The sequence below is a fragment of the Musa acuminata genome, chromosome BXJ2-4 (genome assembly GCF_036884655.1).
Source record: "Musa acuminata AAA Group cultivar baxijiao chromosome BXJ2-4, Cavendish_Baxijiao_AAA, whole genome shotgun sequence".
NCBI lineage: Eukaryota > Viridiplantae > Streptophyta > Magnoliopsida > Zingiberales > Musaceae > Musa > Musa acuminata.
In genome coordinates, this window is record NC_088341.1 from 33,099,009 (window position 1) to 33,116,435 (window position 17,427).

The following is a 17,427-nucleotide window of genomic DNA, read 5'->3' on the forward strand; positions in this document are numbered from 1 at the left end:
GGTGTTATTCACAAAAGGTGATATTTATCGTAGTATTATTACATCTATTAATAAGCTTAACAAGATTCATAAAAATCCCATGATAATCTTATTGATCATATTCAATATACAAAACAAAATCTTATTGATCATTCTGTTCCAGATGTGGCACCGGTATAAAGTGAACCTATTATTATCATGCTTGACATAATTATGACATCCTTTTTATTTTATTATTATACCCTACAAATATGTATTTAATATTTTTATCATCAAATTTATCTTTTTTTTCTGTAGAAATATTAAAGTAAGCAATACAACCAAATACCTTTTAAGTGACTCACTCATATCTAACTTTCTGTGCAACCTTAAATATAAGTATCGGAAACCATCAGCTCTGGAAACCAGTAGATCTATCTATTGGTTAGATCTACTTCCACAAATAAAGATTCGATCTACTTCCGGGAGATATGACGGTGGAGGCAACACAGTTCCCACAAGCATCCTCTTCTTCGTGTTCTCCATCTCTATGCATAACATCTATAGCCCGTTTCATTTTATTTGAACATATGATTCAGCTGAAACAGGAATTTGACTTCAGTCGATGATTGCACTATAATTAGTAGGATTCACGTACGGGAAAACGTCAAGATCAAACACGAGCACAAACATTTCAGCTCCATCAGCAAACCTCACTCGATCTCCACGCAGATCTATTCAGGAAGAAGTTTCAGGCCACTGAGGAAGTGCCTCTCGAACGCATCCATCTGATGCTGCTCGAATGATAGGCCAATTTCCACGCCATCTCCACTTCTGCTATCCTGCAGATACATGGCTCGGGTCTTCTGCAACACAGTCTCAACCTTCACCGGTCTTCCCCACCCGAAATCAGTATCGTAAGCTTTGAACTTGGGTGATCCCGTCAGGGTCATGGGAAGTTTCTGCGTGACATGATACCATCTCTCGCACATGCCATGCACACCCTTCAGGGCGCCATGTTTCAGGTCTTCTATGGCCTTCCCGATGGCCTCCGAGGCGGCGAAGATGCCGTCCTCCCCGACCAGATCGCTCACCTTCACCTCCACAAAGCACGGGACGATGCAGTTGCCAAAGTATGTCTCGGGCACTGGCGACCGCAGCCGATCCCTGGCATCCGCCGTGAATGTGAAGTGCGCGGTCTCGTCGCCTGCGTCGCCCAACGTCTTCAGGAGGCAGACCCACACGTGCGCGCAGGTCACCACCACTGTCGAGCAATGGAAGGTGGTGTTGCGCTCGCCGGCCTTGGCCATCACCCAGCACTTGAGACGCCGGATGTGCTCTTGTCCGAGGGCGAACGTGGCGGTAACCAAGTTGGAGGCGAGGGTCGACGCTTCACGGGTCCCGGAGTTCTCGTAACCTGGAATGAAGTTGACGGAACGCAGCTGAAGGGGATTAGGGATCTCCATCCTGTCGAATAACGGTGCCGCCGGCTCCACGATCTCCCCGGCTCGGCAAGCGGACGCCCACGATTTAACGAAGCGCGTGTAGCTCGAGTCGTCGCACGCGACGTGATGCACCCATACCCCGATGGTGAAGCCTTGGTCGGGGAACACGGTGACCGGCACAGCCAACAACGGCTTCGCGGCACCCGACCAGATCGGCCGGGGCGCCAACCGCTGCAGCTTGGACACGTCGCGGGCGTGGTCGCCGGAGAGCTCGTGGAACCCGCTGTCGCACTCGGCCAAGGCGAAGGACAGTGATTCGCCTTCAGTCCAACCGATCTCGGAGACGTCGTCATGGCTGACGGAGCATCTGAGGTTGCCCGCCAGGGGGTAGAACCGGGCAAGCGCGAGGGACAGGGACGACTTCAGCTTCGGCAGTACCGAGTCGGCGAAGACTGCAGCGGGGTGGGGGAAGTCGTAGAAGAAGAGGCGGCGGAAGGGACCGGAGGTCGACCAGAGGACGTCGAAGAAGGTGAGCAGAAGAGAGGGCGGCGCCGCCGCCGATCCCATCGTTGGGAAGATCCGGGATTGCTCTAACACTCTAACTTCTCCGCCCGACTCCATCGTAATAGCCACGCTTCGCTCGTCAACACGAGATTCACTGTAGCAATAGGCTCGTTGGCAGTTCGAGCTTGCTTTATGCGCGCCTTCGATCCGTGATCCGAAACCTCGGATCATGTCCACAGGTTGTGATTAATATTCTATAGATATTAATCATAATTAATTATAGAATATTAATCATAATTAGATTGTGAAGTGTCAAAATCTCAATATCTCGATACTAATAATTTAAAAATAATATTGAGATTTTGACACTTCACAAAGTCAAGCATCTGATTTCAATACTTCTCACGTAAAATAAAAGACACGTGCTATCACGTGAAAAGAAAAAAATAAATAATAAATTTTATTATCTTTTAAATTATTAATTTCATATCAACTTTTTTTTCCCTCCGGTTCGAGAGGCCCTCCCCTTTGGTTGCACTATGGACGGTAGACCAGCGATAGTGTCGGTGGCGCGTGAGACCGCTGGCATTCTAGAGAAAATTCGGGTGTTGCCTCCGACCGTGATCTCTTTCCTCCTTCCCTCCCCTCAGACTATACTACAGATGGCATACTAGCGGAGGAGGGTACCTCTTGAAGGGCAACGAGCAACCTCCCCTCTAGGAGAAGTATTTTGAAGGCCACCGTGAACTCTACTTCATCTACATCCATTCCCATCTGTCGTATCAGCCCATCTACTCGTCGAGTTTGGTGTTCTACAAGAGGCAAATCCCAAGCCAAGTACATACAACGAGTCCTTTGTTTCCTAAATACTTCGACTCTTAATCATTGTCTTCGTCGTCAGGATCTTGGCCTTTGCAGGTGTTAGCCTAGGGTGGTTTATCCATGGTAGATGCTAAAAGAAGAGTCATGGTAAACGCATTGCTCGGTATCTCCAACCAATGCTTCGTTTTGCTATTGGAGACATGCATCCCTCTATTTGCCTTCAACTTTACCTATCGCTACCTGATGTGATCCAAGTAAAGCTTCGTGGAGACCTTTAATGATCTAAGCCCCGATGCCAAGGGGAGATATTATTAGGAAACCTTAGGTTGCATTACATATGTAGTATAAGAACAAAAAATAAAAATAGATTCCTAAAAATTCAATATCGGATCATCGTGCAAAGATTGATGCACAAAAAATATAAAACCATAAACTATATAACATATGTGAGATAACTTATCTAGGAGAGATCGTATATCCTCGAAATCTCAAATCTAAATTTTTGGATAATGTCCTCCTCTCTAGCGGTAATTCACATGATAAGTAGCGCAATGATGCTCCTTCTTTCGATACGCGATCTTCCTCTCCTATGCACACCATAGAATTGTGCCAAGATCAAGAAGGGGTCGACCTTTCTTACTATCCACATGCCCCAAATAGGGCTATTGGTTGGGAGGAGAGGGAGGGAGGAGAATAAGAGGTGATAGCAAAAAAGAGTCTAGCCTATGCCCCTTTAATTCTCTCTTATTTATAGAAGTTCTGTCAACTTAACCCTAATGGATCATACCTTATTGGGTACTGGATCTCTATCCAACTACTTAAGTCTATTAGATTAATGAATCTCTATCCAATAATCACTATTTGCTCTAATTGGGTCTCACCCAAAGGATCTAATAATATATGGGCTTATTGGATATCTAATAAGATAGGAGTTCAATGAATATCTTTTTTCCATACTTCTACTCGTTGCAACACCTACCATATGTATATGCTCCTCTAGGCCCAATATCGAGCTAGTCATGAGTCATATATACCAGAACTTCTTTTGACTTAGTGAATTATTATCTTCATAATAATTCACTCGACTCATCGACTATGGACATATTAGGCCACTACGCTATAGTTCCCCAAACGATATAGGGGGATCCAATCTATTGGACTTATCTATCTTCAGTTACCATGTATCTATAGTCCCTCACTTATCTAATATCCCAAAGATCGTATATCGAGCATGGTGTTGTCAAGCTCATACGGAGTCTATTCGAGTTTTGCTCAAATTTGATTCTCCCGGGGAACTCCTTTCTCTCTCAACTCGAATGACCATAGCTAAAGATTTACTTAAGCAAAAACACATATGATATTTATTTCATAATACCAAGAGTGAATGATCTTCTATTGACACTTAATTGCCCTCGTAATATTAGCTACTACTCTCGATGACTAGCTGTGCAAGATCTAGAACTTTTAGATCTATACGTTTGGTATAAAAGAGTGGAGTACTCATATGGGGCATCCTTAGTGTCCCAAGTCTATGAACCGGATACACAACTGGGATCACGGAATCACTATTTAACAATGAGGTATCATCAACCATCCAGTATTCTATGAGCAGGTCATTCAGTGAATTCATCATCGAATGAGCACTTACATTATATCCATAATATCTCCACACGAGCAACTATAAGACTAGTCACCTTCATCATATGAACGGGTATATAACACATTAGTATGTTTAGCTATCTTGATATCTATCTCGAGTAACCTATGATCGGGATTATTTAGACTAGTCATTCAGTGAATTCATCATCGAATGAGCACTTACATTATATCCATAATATCTCCACACGAGCAACTATAAGACTAGTCACCTTCATCATATGAACGGGTATATAACACATTAGTATGTTTAGCTATCTTGATATCTATCTCGAGTAACCTATGATCGGGATTATTTATGGTCTATGTTTAAAGGTGAATCAGTCTCATTATCATGATCTCATCACGATATGATTCTCATTGCATAGATCCATAGACATCATCATATATACATGGAACAAGTAATATAAAATGAAAAAATATCATAATAATAATAAGTAAAAAGATTGCATGTTATGTCACACGTGTCATCACTCACCTATGACTAGCAACATGGTATTGTCAGGCTCATACGGAATGTACTCGAGTCTCGCTTTAATCAGATTCTTCTGGAGAACTCTTTTTTCTCTCAACTCGTATGACCATAGCTAGGGATTTACTTGAGTGAGAGTACATGGGATATTTCTTTTATGACACCGAGAGTGGATAATCCTCTATCGACACTCAATTGCCCTCGTAAGGTTGGCTACTACTCCCGATGACTGGCTGTGCAAGATCTGAAACTTCCAGATCTATAAATCTGGTATTAAAAAGTGGAGTACTTATATAAAGCATCCTTGGTGTCTCAAGTCTAGGGACCAGACACACAATTGAGACTACAGAATCATTGTCTGACAATGATGTATCATTAACTATCAAGCATTCCATGAGTAGATCATTTGATGAATTCATTCTCTAATTAGCACATATACTATATCTCTAGTGTCTCTACACGAGCAACTATGAGACCAACCGCCTACATCATATATATAAGTATACAATATACCGATATATCCAATTATCTCGATATTTTTCTCGAGCAACCTATGATCGAAAATATTTAGGGTCTGTATTTATAGGCGAATTAATCTCATTATCATGATCTCATCATGATCCAATTCTAATTACATAAATCTAAGGACATCACGATATATACAATATGCAACATAAAGTAAGAATATGTCAATAATAATAATAATAATAATAACTATGTTTCGTATCATTCTATCATCATTCACGTGATTAACTTACAAGACACGACTAATCCAAATTGTAGTAGGAGATAAAAGCATAAGAGCACGCAGTGGTTCATGATGAGCCGCCAGGTTGCCGTTGTCATCATCAAAGAGACCAAATGCTACGTGAGTTTCCATGAGCTTATCGGGGGAGTGATCGTTCCGGATGAGCACTACATTCCGACGGTGCTCACCGTGAGAGCACCCCATCTTATAGCTAACAGAAGCCTTACTCGGAAGATGTGGAAGAAGGATCACAAAGGCCACCCTGCAACCTTTGGGAAGGTTGACATGAACGGGATGTTCCCGGAGCGGATCAATCGGGATCGGAACTGCTCATACAATGATCGGCCATCCGCTATCTTCTTCCTGTTTGCCAGGAAGTTTGCTACCGGTGCGTTAGAGCCATTGAGAGAGTTGGCATCAGCTTATTCTGTTTCTGTTAGGTCGAGGACTGATGCAGAAGAGTAAGTCCTGAGGACTTCATGGCCATCAGCTCAGCTTGAGGGGAGGGAGATGAAGTGTCCAAGCTATTGTTCTGATTAATATATGAATTTACAGTTCATCCCCAGCAATATAATCTGCTTATTTCATAGAATTTATTTTATTAGTAATATTTCTAATAAATTTGGTTCGGTAACGACAAAGGATTCATTTGTTTGAGTATGCGCAGTAAATATTAATAGGTCTTTGTATTCTTATTATTTTAAGGAGAAATCAATGGTTCTTTCTTATTTCTCACGTCGTCAACTTTGCATGTGCTCATCTGTGTTCTGCAGCGACTTGTAATCTACAATCTATAGGCTGTAGACTCTCAATTTTTTTATCTACAAGATCTTGACTTAGAGTTCGACGGATCCCCAGCACGGTGTCAGACAGCAAAAGCTTCTCGACGATAGATGCCGCAAGACAACTCCTGGCGAACGCACTGCTCGATCTCTCGAACGAGCACTTCATCCTGCTGTCGCTCGCCTGCATCCCGCTCTTCAACTTCAGCTTCACCGACAACTACTTGATGAGCTCCGAGTACATCTTCGTGGACGCCTTCGACATGCGTCCACGAAGACGACGGAGCTAAAATAAATTTTATCATTTCACTTTTAATTATTTTATCAAAATATTATAAGTCTATTTTAAAACACTGTAATTTTTAATAAAAATTAACTTATATATAAAAATAAAATTTCTAATTATTATTCTTATTGATTTAAAAGTATAAAAAAAATTAAATATAGAGACTTATATTTTTGGAACATTCATCGAAACATTATAAGTTTATTTAAGAATATTATAATTGAGGTAAGTAAACCCAAAACTTAATAAAAATCCGTTCATAAAAAAAAGATTTTAAATATATATCCTTACTGGTTCAGAAATAAAAAATAAATAAATAGAGAGATTTATGATTTTGAATAGACTTATATTACTTTGGAAAATATTATAAATATGTTAAAAATACTAAAAAATTATAGCGTGCCAAAATTGGTAGACCAAGTCACTCTATACATCGATCCGTTCAAAAAAAAGGAAAACTGTTGATATGTCATGTTAGGAATATTAAAAAAAAAATAAAAAAAGGATGCATTTAAAAATATGAAAAATACCTCTCAAAAAGACAAAGAAAAGAACATATTTTGCCAGAGATCGGCCTAATTTTGTGTCAACCTGTCGGCTTTTTCCATATATCTTAATATTTATGGATGAGTTATGGCGAGTAGGAAGAGATGGGACACCTCACTGCAGCCACATGGCTTCGGAGATCGTGCGACCGCGACTGGACCACGTGGATGATATACACTTAATAGCTGACAAGTTTTCTGACTTGACGGGATTGATTTTTGGACGATTTTTTTTGAAATAAAACTCTATTTTTAGTTTTTTTTCTTCTGTATAGTATATCTTATTTTCGTTTTTTTAAATAATATCCTTAATTGTTCTATTTCGAAAACACTCTTCGCCCGCCTCTTCTCCACAGAGCAGAGGAAGTGGGTCTCCGACTGGTTGCCGTCGCCCCACGGAGCAAAGGAGGTGCGTTGAAGGCGACGGAGGCGACGGTGGGGAAGGGAAGAGAAGGATATTTTCAGGTTCATAGAAATAGATGCACCTGATATCGATCTTCAGAAAAATGAGTTTTTTTTCAGAAAAATCATCATTTACAGATATCGATCTTCAATGGCATCCTTGAATACAACGTCAAAGATATCGATCTTGAGCTTGATAAGACGAAAAGGTCAATAGGGAGCACTACCAACCCTTACTAAGGGAGCGTGTCGATAGGCCCTCCGGCAACAAAAGCACCCATCGGCTCCCCCTCCACCTAGCCAGCATAGACATTAGGAGGAGGGGGCCTTGTTGGTCAGGTAATCGAGGAGGTTCGACTCCTCATGCTCAGGGGATCGGGGGGTGGTAGCAGAGTGAGTCGAGACTCGGGAGCCCAAGTAACAATAATAGCATCTTACCTGTTGTTAGCGTAAACAACCTTAGGCCGTGGTCTCGGGACCGACACGGCTTGGTTCGGGTCCGGATGACGGGAATCTCCCTGGGACGTTCCTCGAGACTACTGAGGTGGCCGATTATGGTGGTCCGATCGGGACGGGGTCGTCGTTTCCTCCGGACAAGAACTCCTCGCCTGCGCGTCCGGTGGGGACATTCGGCTTCGCACCTGCACAAAGGTCGGGTCGGGGAACTCGGCCCGACCCCTCCGACGATCAAGTCAGTGGATGGTAAAGAGGGTTTGTTGGTTGTCCTTCTTTTTTCCCTCCCCTTTTTCCTCGGAGCGCGAGGGCTTTTATAGTGAGAGTTACCGTTGCCTGGTGTGCCTGCCTGCAGGGAGCAGGGTCGTACTTCTGGTAGCATCTTACATCGACGTTGGCGTGGCGTGAGAGATCGAGCTTGAACAGGGTGTTAATGTGCCTCGACAGGCGTTCCGGTCCGCGTTGACTGGGTGCCTCATCAAGTTGACAGAGGCATGATGCGTCACCTGGCGTAGCTAATGTCACGTGAGTTTTATCGCAATTATTACCCTCATCATATTCCCCCCGGAAGGAAGCTATGCGTCAGTTGCTAAAAGGGGAGCCCGACGCATGGCTTTGGCTTCGAGAGACTGTTCCTGTCGGGCGTTTGGCGATCCATTGCTAGGGGTGCAGGTTGTGTGCGTAGCGGTGACCCTAGGTAGTGTGCGGTCGAGGAGCACAACTCAGTTGAACAGGCTGAGCAGAGGTTGTGATCTCGAGCGACGCGCGACCGAGGAGCATGGCTCAAGCGTGCAAGCCGCGTAGAGATAGTGGTCTCGGGCAGCATGGAGCCGAGAAGCACGACGCAGGCGAGCAAGCCGCGCAGGTGTGGTCTCGGGCAGCATGGAGCTGAGGAGCACGATGCAGGCGGGCAGGCCGTGCAGGTGTGATCTCGGGCAGCACGAAGCCGAAGAGCACGACGCAGGTGGGCAGGCCGCGCAGGTGTGGTCTCGGGCAGCATGGAGCCGAGGAGCACGACGCAGGCGGGCAGGCCGTGCAGGTGTGTTCTTGGGCAGCACAGAGCTGAGGAGCACGACGTAGGCGAGCAGGCTGCGCAGGTGTGATCTCGAGCAGCACGGAGCCGAGGAGCACGGCTCAAGCGAGCAGGCCGCGCAGGTGTGGTCTCGGGCAGCATGGAGCCGAGGAGTACGACGCAGGCGGGTAGGCCGTGTAGGTGTGATCTCAGGCAGCACGGAGCTGAGGAGCACGACGCAGGCGGGCAGGCCGCGTAGGTGTGATCTCGGACAGCACGAAGCCGAGGAGCACGACGCAGGCGGGCAGGCCGCGTAGGTGTGATCTCGGACAGCACGGAGCCGAGGAGCACGACGCAGGCGGGTAAGCCAAGCAGGTGTGGTCTCGGGCAGCACGGAGCCGAGGAGCACGACACAGGCGGGCAAGCCGCGCAGGTGTGGTCTCGGGCAGCATGGAGTCGAGGAGCACGACGCAGGCGGGCAGGTAATGTATGTCGAACTCTCTAAGCTCTACCGACCACTTGAGGAGCCTACCTGCTACGTCAAATTTAGATAAAACCTGTCTGAGTGGTTGGTCGGAAGTTACCTCAACCGGGTGGGCTTGGAAGTAGGGACGCAGCTTCCGGGCCGCAAGTACGAGCGCTAGAGCAAGCTTCTCAATTGGTGGGTATCGCTCCTCAGGCCCATTCAGGACATGGCTGGTGTAGTAGACCGGTAGTTGTTCGCCGGAGGCTTCTTTGATCAGGACGGAGCTGACCGCGTGCCGGGAGGCAGCCAAGTAAATACTGAGTTTTTCCCCCAAAGAGATCGAGGCAAGGCGGGGGAGGTTGGCCAAGTGTTGTTTGACTTGTCCGAAAGCTTCCTCACACTGCGCTGTCCATTGGAAGTCCTCCGGGTTCTTCAGTGCTCGGAAGAAGGGGAGGCAACAGTCGCCCGATCGGGATAGAAACCGCGACAAGGCAGCGAGCCTTCCGTTCAGTCGCTACACGTCCTTGATTGTCTGAGGTGTTTACATATCGATGATTGCCCGGACCTTCTCTAGGTTGACGTCGATTCCTCTTTCGTGTACGATGAACCTGAGGAACTTTCCCGAGTTGACATCGAAAACACACTTTGCCGGGTTGAGTCGCAGACCGTACCTCCGCAGCGTGGCAAATGTCTCGGCCAAGTCGGTCGGGTGATCTGCCGCCGCACGGCTCTTCACGATCATGTCGTCTACGTAGACCTCGACGTTCCGCCCAATCTGTTGGGCAAACATCTTATTCACAGCTCTCTGATAGGTTACACCCGCGTTCTTCAGCCCAAACGACAATACTTTGTAGAAGTACACTCCAAGATCAGTGAGGAAAGCCGTGTGTTCTTAGTCCTCGGGCGCCATTCTGATCTGGTTGTAGTCGGAGTAGGCGTCCATGAACAAAAGGTGGGCATGCCCGGCTATTGCATCGACAAGCTGGTCGATCCTCGGGAGGGGATAGCAGTCCTTTGGGCATGCACGATTGAGACTTGTGTAGCCAACACACATCCTCCAGCTCCCATTATGTTTCTTCACCAGAACTACATTAGATAGCCATTGCGGGTACTTGACCTCCTCTATGAAGCCAGTTGTCAAGAGTCGCTCCACCTCTTCGCGGACGGCCTGCTATTTGTTCGGGGCTTGGCGTCATGGTTTCTGCTTCACTGGCCGAGCATCGGGCGAAATGTTCAGGTGGTGTTGGGCGGTCTTCGGATCGACGCCCGTCATGTCGGATGGCGACCAAGCGAAGACGTATGCGTTCTCCTGTAAGAAACCGACGAGCTGCTCCCGTTCCTGCTCAGGGAGTTCCGACCCGACTTTGATCGTCCGGTCTGGGCGATCCTTCATCAGCGGTATGTCACAGGTGGGGGCCATCGGCTCAGGGTGCGGGGTCGGTTGCTTCCTTTCCCTTGGGTCCTCCAGGGGTCGGTCGGTCCTCGTCCTCTTGTGTAGCGAAACCGCCATTAGGTAGCACTGTCTGGACTCCCGAGGGCTCCCCCAGACCTCCCCCGTCCCCTCGCGGGTTGGGAACTTCACCGTCTGGTGGTAGGTGGAGACTATGGCCCTGATCTTGTTGAGGGTGAGGCGACCGAGGATGGCATTGTACGCCGTAGGAAGATCCACCACCAGGAAGGTGGACATCACCGTCTTTGTTCTGGGCGGTGCTCCTAGAGTCAGGGGCAAGGTGACGGTTCCCAACGGTGAGATTGAGTCGCTGGTGAACCCTGTGAGCGTCGAGCAGATAGGCTCCAAGGCCTCTTTGGCTAACCCCAGTTTTTGGAAAGCGTCAAGATACAACACGTCGGCTGAGCTCCCCTTGTCGATCATGATTCTCCTCACCTGGGCGTTGGCGATTCGAGCCATTATCACGAGCGCATCGTCGTGCTCCGATTGCTCAGCGCCCTCAGGGGGGAACGCGACCTCAGGGTCGGGGCCGCGTCGAGGAGCGTCGTCCCTAGTTGAGCGGGCGTACGCCTTCCTTCCGGACATACTGATCCCATCGGACGTTGGGCCGCTAGTGATGACGTCGATGTGACGCTCAACAGGCCCTCGGGGGGGAACCCTAGCAAAATTTTGTGATGTTCAAGATGTCAAGTTCTTTTCCTTGCAATATTTAAGCTAGCAAATATTTGCTTCCTTTGCAAAGTGCATGTTTCTAAATTTTACAAGATGAGCTAGCGATATTTCTCCCCCTTTGTCAATGTCAAAAATAAGGGAAGACCTTTTGCATCAATTTCTAAATCATGACAAAGGTGAGTAATCATTCTTATTTCAAAATTTCATAATTGAGATAAACCTTGAATTCAAATTAAGGCAATTTTAATCATGATTCACATCATATGCAATACATCACATACATCATAATAAAAGGCATAAGTATTGCATGCATAACGCCAAATCATCATTACATGCATGATTCCAAATCATCATTCTATCATAAAATGATAATAATTGATTTTCACATTATTTCAAAAAAAAATCAAAGTGTTGCATGCCTTTTTATCTAAGGGAAAAATCATAGTGTTGCATGCATCATTCCAAAACATTTCAAGCCATGCAAGCCATAAATACAAAGAAATCATGTCATGAAGGATAAAATCATTTGAATACCAAAAGACATGATTCATATAGTAAATATATTCTTTAAATAAATTATGAAGAGAAATCATAGGAGTACAAAGAAGAGATCTTATTTTAAAAGAAAATCAAGTAATAAATCCAAGAACTCACAAGGAAAAATCATGATTCATTTAGAAAATCGCCTCTTATGAAAATATCAAGTAGAATAGTAGGAGTTCGATTAATGATAAATTTTGATTCATAATAAAATCTCATGTATCGAATGTTGAGAAATCAAAATGATGATTTATATAAAAAAATATCATAATTTATATTCAAGAGAAAAATCATCATTCATTTTCAACTCATTCAATTTGTCACATCAATATTTCTTAGATATGCATGATACCAAAACATGGTTTCAAATCTTCAACATATAACATGCATAAATTCAAAAATTGAAAGGAGAAGGGAAGAATTCAAAGGTACAAAGATTTCAACCATCTCATAAACAAATGTAAGACCAAGTCATGAATCCAAAATTCCATGAATAAAAAATGATCATAAAAGGTAATCTCATGTTATTCCAAGAAATCAATATCATGATTTTGATAAAACTCATTTCAAATTTAAATCATAAAAATCACTTTTATAGTTCACAAAATTCATAACATAGGTAGATTCATGATTTCATAATATATTTTCCCTTTTTTAAGTATTTGATTTCATGTTAGCATGCTTTTTCATTTATGTTAAATAAAAACATGCATCAACGTTTAGGATCGAAAAATAAATTTCGTCATAAAACCATCAAGATCAATAGATTCTAAAAAATTAATTGTTATGGTCAAGAAAATCCGAAAATGAAATTTAACACTTTTATGCATTCGGACATGGTTTTGCCATATGTTTTTCAAATACACTCATGAAAATAACACATACTTATCATCGTGTATAACTTAAAATCTCATGCATAAACTTGTCAATCATTGTATAAAAAACATTTAATATTTTCATTACATCATTATGCATTACTTCAAATCAAACATGATTTCATTCAACAATATTAATCAAACATGATACACATTATTACTTCTTAACCATGATTTCATATTTTCAATCAAAATCATTTTGTTTGTTTATCATAAAATATGCAATATTATCATTTTCGAAATTACTAGCATGATCATAATTTTTGTATTTTTATTTTTAAACATGTAATTTTCAAGAAAATTAATTCTAGACTAAAAAAGAAAATACATTATGAAAGCATCAAGTAATTTCAAAATAAATCAGGGGGATTTCGATTACCTTATCATTGAAAGCGGTTAAGGCGTAGTTTGCCACCTCGCTTTTCTCGATTTTCTCCTCGTCTTCGGAGGAGCTCGATTCATCCCACTTTGTGTTCTTCTTCTTTGACCTCTTCCTCCATTCAAATTCATTGTTTATTTTAGATTTTTATTTAATAAACTTATTAAGATTTAGTGTTCGAAGTTCAATTTCATCATTGTCCTCATCACTTGAGTCATTGCTCAAGTGGTATTCATTTGTCCGGGGTTCCAAATCCTTCCTATTCTTTGGAAGGTTGTTTTGTTCATCATGTTCATCATGTGCATTATGCACTATTTCATATGTCATCAATTAACCAATTAGTTCTTCAAGTGGTAAGTTGTTTAGGTTTTTAGCTTCTTGTATTGCAGTTACTTTTGAATCCCACTTCTTAGAAAGAGAACGCAAAATCTTGTTCATGAGTTCAAAATCCGAAAAACATTTGCCAAGAGCTCTTAAACCATTGACAACATCCGTAAAACGGGTGTACATGTCACCAATGGTTTCGCTTGGCTTCATTTGAAAAAGCTCGAAATTATGTATCAAAAAATTGATTTTCGAATCTTTAACTCTAGAAGTGCTTTCGTGTGTGATTTTAAGAGTGTGCTATATGTCAAAAGCCATTTCGCACAAAGAAACCCGATTGAACACATTTTTGTCCAAAGCACAAAATAAGGCATTCATAGCCTTTGCGTTTAAAGAAAAATACTTCTTCTCCAAATCCGACCATTCGTTCATCGGTTTAGAGGGAAGTTGAAAACCATTTTCAATAATATTCCATAAATCCAAATTCATAGAAATCAAGAAAACTTTCATTCGAGTTTTCCAATAAGTGTAGTCTAATCCGTTAAACAACAGTGGACGAACAATCGAAAAACCCTCTTGAAAGCCATGAAGAGCCATTTCTCTCGGGTGTAAATCCGAAATGAGAAAAACCATGCTCTGATACCAATTGTTAGGATCAAGAGCACTAAGAGGGGGGGTGAATTAGTGCAGTGGAAAACTTTCGACGATTAAAACTGCGTTTGTACGATAAGAGCGATTTCGGTAGAAAAGTCGATTCGTAAATCACTTTAACTTGTGACCAAGCAAGATACAGTTAAAGCAAATTTATAAGGGCAGTTTGCAGTTATGATGGAAATCAGAATGTAAGCGCAAACTGAAATATGATGTTCGTACGATAAAACTGATTTACGTCTAAACACCGATTCGGAAAATACTGAACTTTGAAACACGATCGTAAATTCGCAGAAGGCAGTAAGCTATTGAGGAGGTTTGCAGTAAAGATAATATGCTCAAAGTAAATGCAAACCAGAGAGCACCACGATTTTAGAGTGGTTCGGTCAATCTTGACCTACATCCACTTCTGGCTTCCTCCACCGACGAGATCACTGACGTCCACTAGAGGCCTTCCTTCAATAGGTGAAGGCCAATCACCTTTTTACAGTTTTACTCCTTTTGACGGGCTTATGAGACAACCCTTACAGAATTTTCTTTCCTCTCTTGACAGATCAAAACTTGGAAGAAAAGAGGAAGGAGAACTTTTAACTCATACAACACTTTTGAGCTTTAAAAATCACAAAGTAAGATCAAGATTTCGGTGGTTTTTGGTTGCTCTTTCATTGCTGAAAGAGTGGGGTATTTATAAGCCCCAAACCAGTTTGAATTCTGAGCTCAAAACTGTCAATTCTCGAAATTTCGGGGTCTGGCAGTTGCACCGCCTGACAGAGCTTAGAGACTGAGCCTTTGGGAGGTGCCACCGCTTGTCAGGGGCAGTTGCACCTCCTGCCAGAGCTCGGAAACCGAGCTTAGGCGGTGCCACCGCTTGAATGGGGCGGTTGCACAGCCCAGCCTGAACTCGGAGACCGAGCTCAGGCGGTTGCACCTATGTCAGAGGTGGTTGCATCACCCAGTCTCACTCGGAGACTGAGCCTAGGTGGTGCCACCGCATGCCTGGGGTGGTTGCACCGCCCAGCTTTCCTGGGAGACCCTCTCTTGGGCAGTGCCACCGCCTACACTATTTCAGCTCTCTGGTTAGGCTCCAAACTTGGCCCAAACCAGTCCGAACTCAGGCCCAATTGGCCCCTACTTGGGTTATAGGATTAACACCTAATCCTAACCCTAATTAACGTGCTAACTATGAATTTAAAGACATTTCCTAAGCTATTACAAAGTCCGCAAGTCAAGACTTCTTCTAACGTGCTTCCGGCAAACTTTCGGCGGTCTTCCGATGAACTCTCGGAAACCATTCTGTGGACTCCTGGCAAGCTCTTAGACTTCACGATTTGATCTTAGCAAGTTCCAACGAGCTTCTTCGGCAAGCTCCGATCTTTCTCGGCGAGCTCTGCGAACTTCCAACAAACCTTCCGGCGAGCTTCTGAAAAACTCTTTGGCAAGCTCCCAACTCATTCTCGGCTAGTTCCGATAGCATTCCTGACGAACTTTCGGACTTCCATCGAACTCTCGAACTCGCAACGAATCCTTCGCGCTTGACTCCGACACTTTGTTTCGCTTTATGTCTTCATCGTTATCGTAGTTACTCCTGCACACATAAGCCAAAACTCTACTCCGATCTAGCAATTATTACAACGCGAATTGACATTCTGTTGCCCAGCATGTCATTGGTTGGCGCTTCGTCCGATTCTTTAGCGCATCGTCCTCTCTTGCGGCTTGTTGCCCAATCGACGGTTGACCTCCGCAACCCCGATATCCTTGGCGCAATTCGCTCTCCTTAGCCCGATGGCCGACGTCCGAAGCGTTCTGTCGTCCAATATCCTGACGTGATCTCCTCCGGCGCAACGTCAATTCCTCCTGCGTCAACTGTCTAATCCTGATCGAGTAGACCTACATCACTTAAAATGCAGTTTAAATTATAAACACATATCAAGTAGTTTAATAATCAAAATACAAGATTCAACAGCCTCGAGCATCGTCGCCGTCGCCTTCCAACCGCTGCTCCCCCGTCCGACGACCGCCGCTCGCCTCCCAACCGCTGCTCCCCCTTGCTCCGCATCCGTAGTGACCGAAATAGGGCAGTTACCACCGTCGCAGTCGCAGGTCCCCTTGCTGCCGCAGTCACGGATCCCCTTGCTGCTGCGAACGCCGGTTGCCACCACCGTCGCCACTGCTGCCCAGCCAGCGACGATGCCGCTCGCCGCCCAGCCTGCCACGACCCTCGCTGCCTCCTTCTCCACCGCCGCCGCTGCACTCCGACCAGCAAATACTGCTGCTGCCAGCCACCGCAGCCTTCACCTCAACCCCCTCGATCTGCACCGTTGCTGCAGCCCCCTTGCTCTACACTTTTGCCGCAGCTGCCGGTTGCCACCACTACAGCCTCAACCCTGGTCGCTTCAATGCCACCTCCCTCTTGTTCTGCCTCCGCTACCACAGTTGTTGGTTGCCATCACCGCAGCCTCAACCCGGTTGCTCGGCGATTGCTTCCTTGGGTCACAGCAGTCACAACCGTCGCCTTTCAACCTCGGCGCTCTCATCTCACACAGGGCAACAACTCTTCCTCCATCGCAGCCATCGCAGCGGCGAGTCCTTGCCGGCGCTGCCCCCAACCACACCACCATCGCTGCCTCCCAGCCCTCAGCAGCAGCGATCCCTCCATGCAACGACTGCAACAAGCATCGTTGCCTCTCACCAGCGCCTCCTTCCGCAGTGTGATAGAAACAGAGCAACACTGCCTTCCATCCGCGCCGTTGCAGCCATCACAACGGTCCTTGGCGGTGCTGCCCCAACCGCACCACCATCGTTGCCTTCAAGCCCTCAGCAACAGCGATCCCTCTACGTAGTGACCGTAACAAGCATTGTTGCCTCCCACGCGGCGACCGCAGCGACATTCCCGCATCCTCGTAGCAACCCTTCATTCCCATAGTGTTACCACCGACTGCGTCACAACAGCAGCACCGAATAGGGCAGTGATTGAGCCCTTGACCA

The 17,427-nt window shown here is 45.0% G+C and overlaps 1 protein-coding gene across 1 annotated transcript; it reads right to left on the reverse strand.

Annotated features, from left to right (window-relative positions):
- Positions 1 to 692: 692 nt before the first annotated feature.
- LOC135608748 (anthocyanin 5-aromatic acyltransferase-like) lies at positions 693 to 2,024 on the reverse strand. Its single transcript, XM_065101785.1, has one exon. The coding sequence runs from the start codon at positions 2,022 to 2,024 to the stop codon at positions 693 to 695; it is 1,332 nt and encodes a 443-aa protein (XP_064957857.1).
- Between the last annotated feature and the right edge of the window lie 15,403 nt (positions 2,025 to 17,427).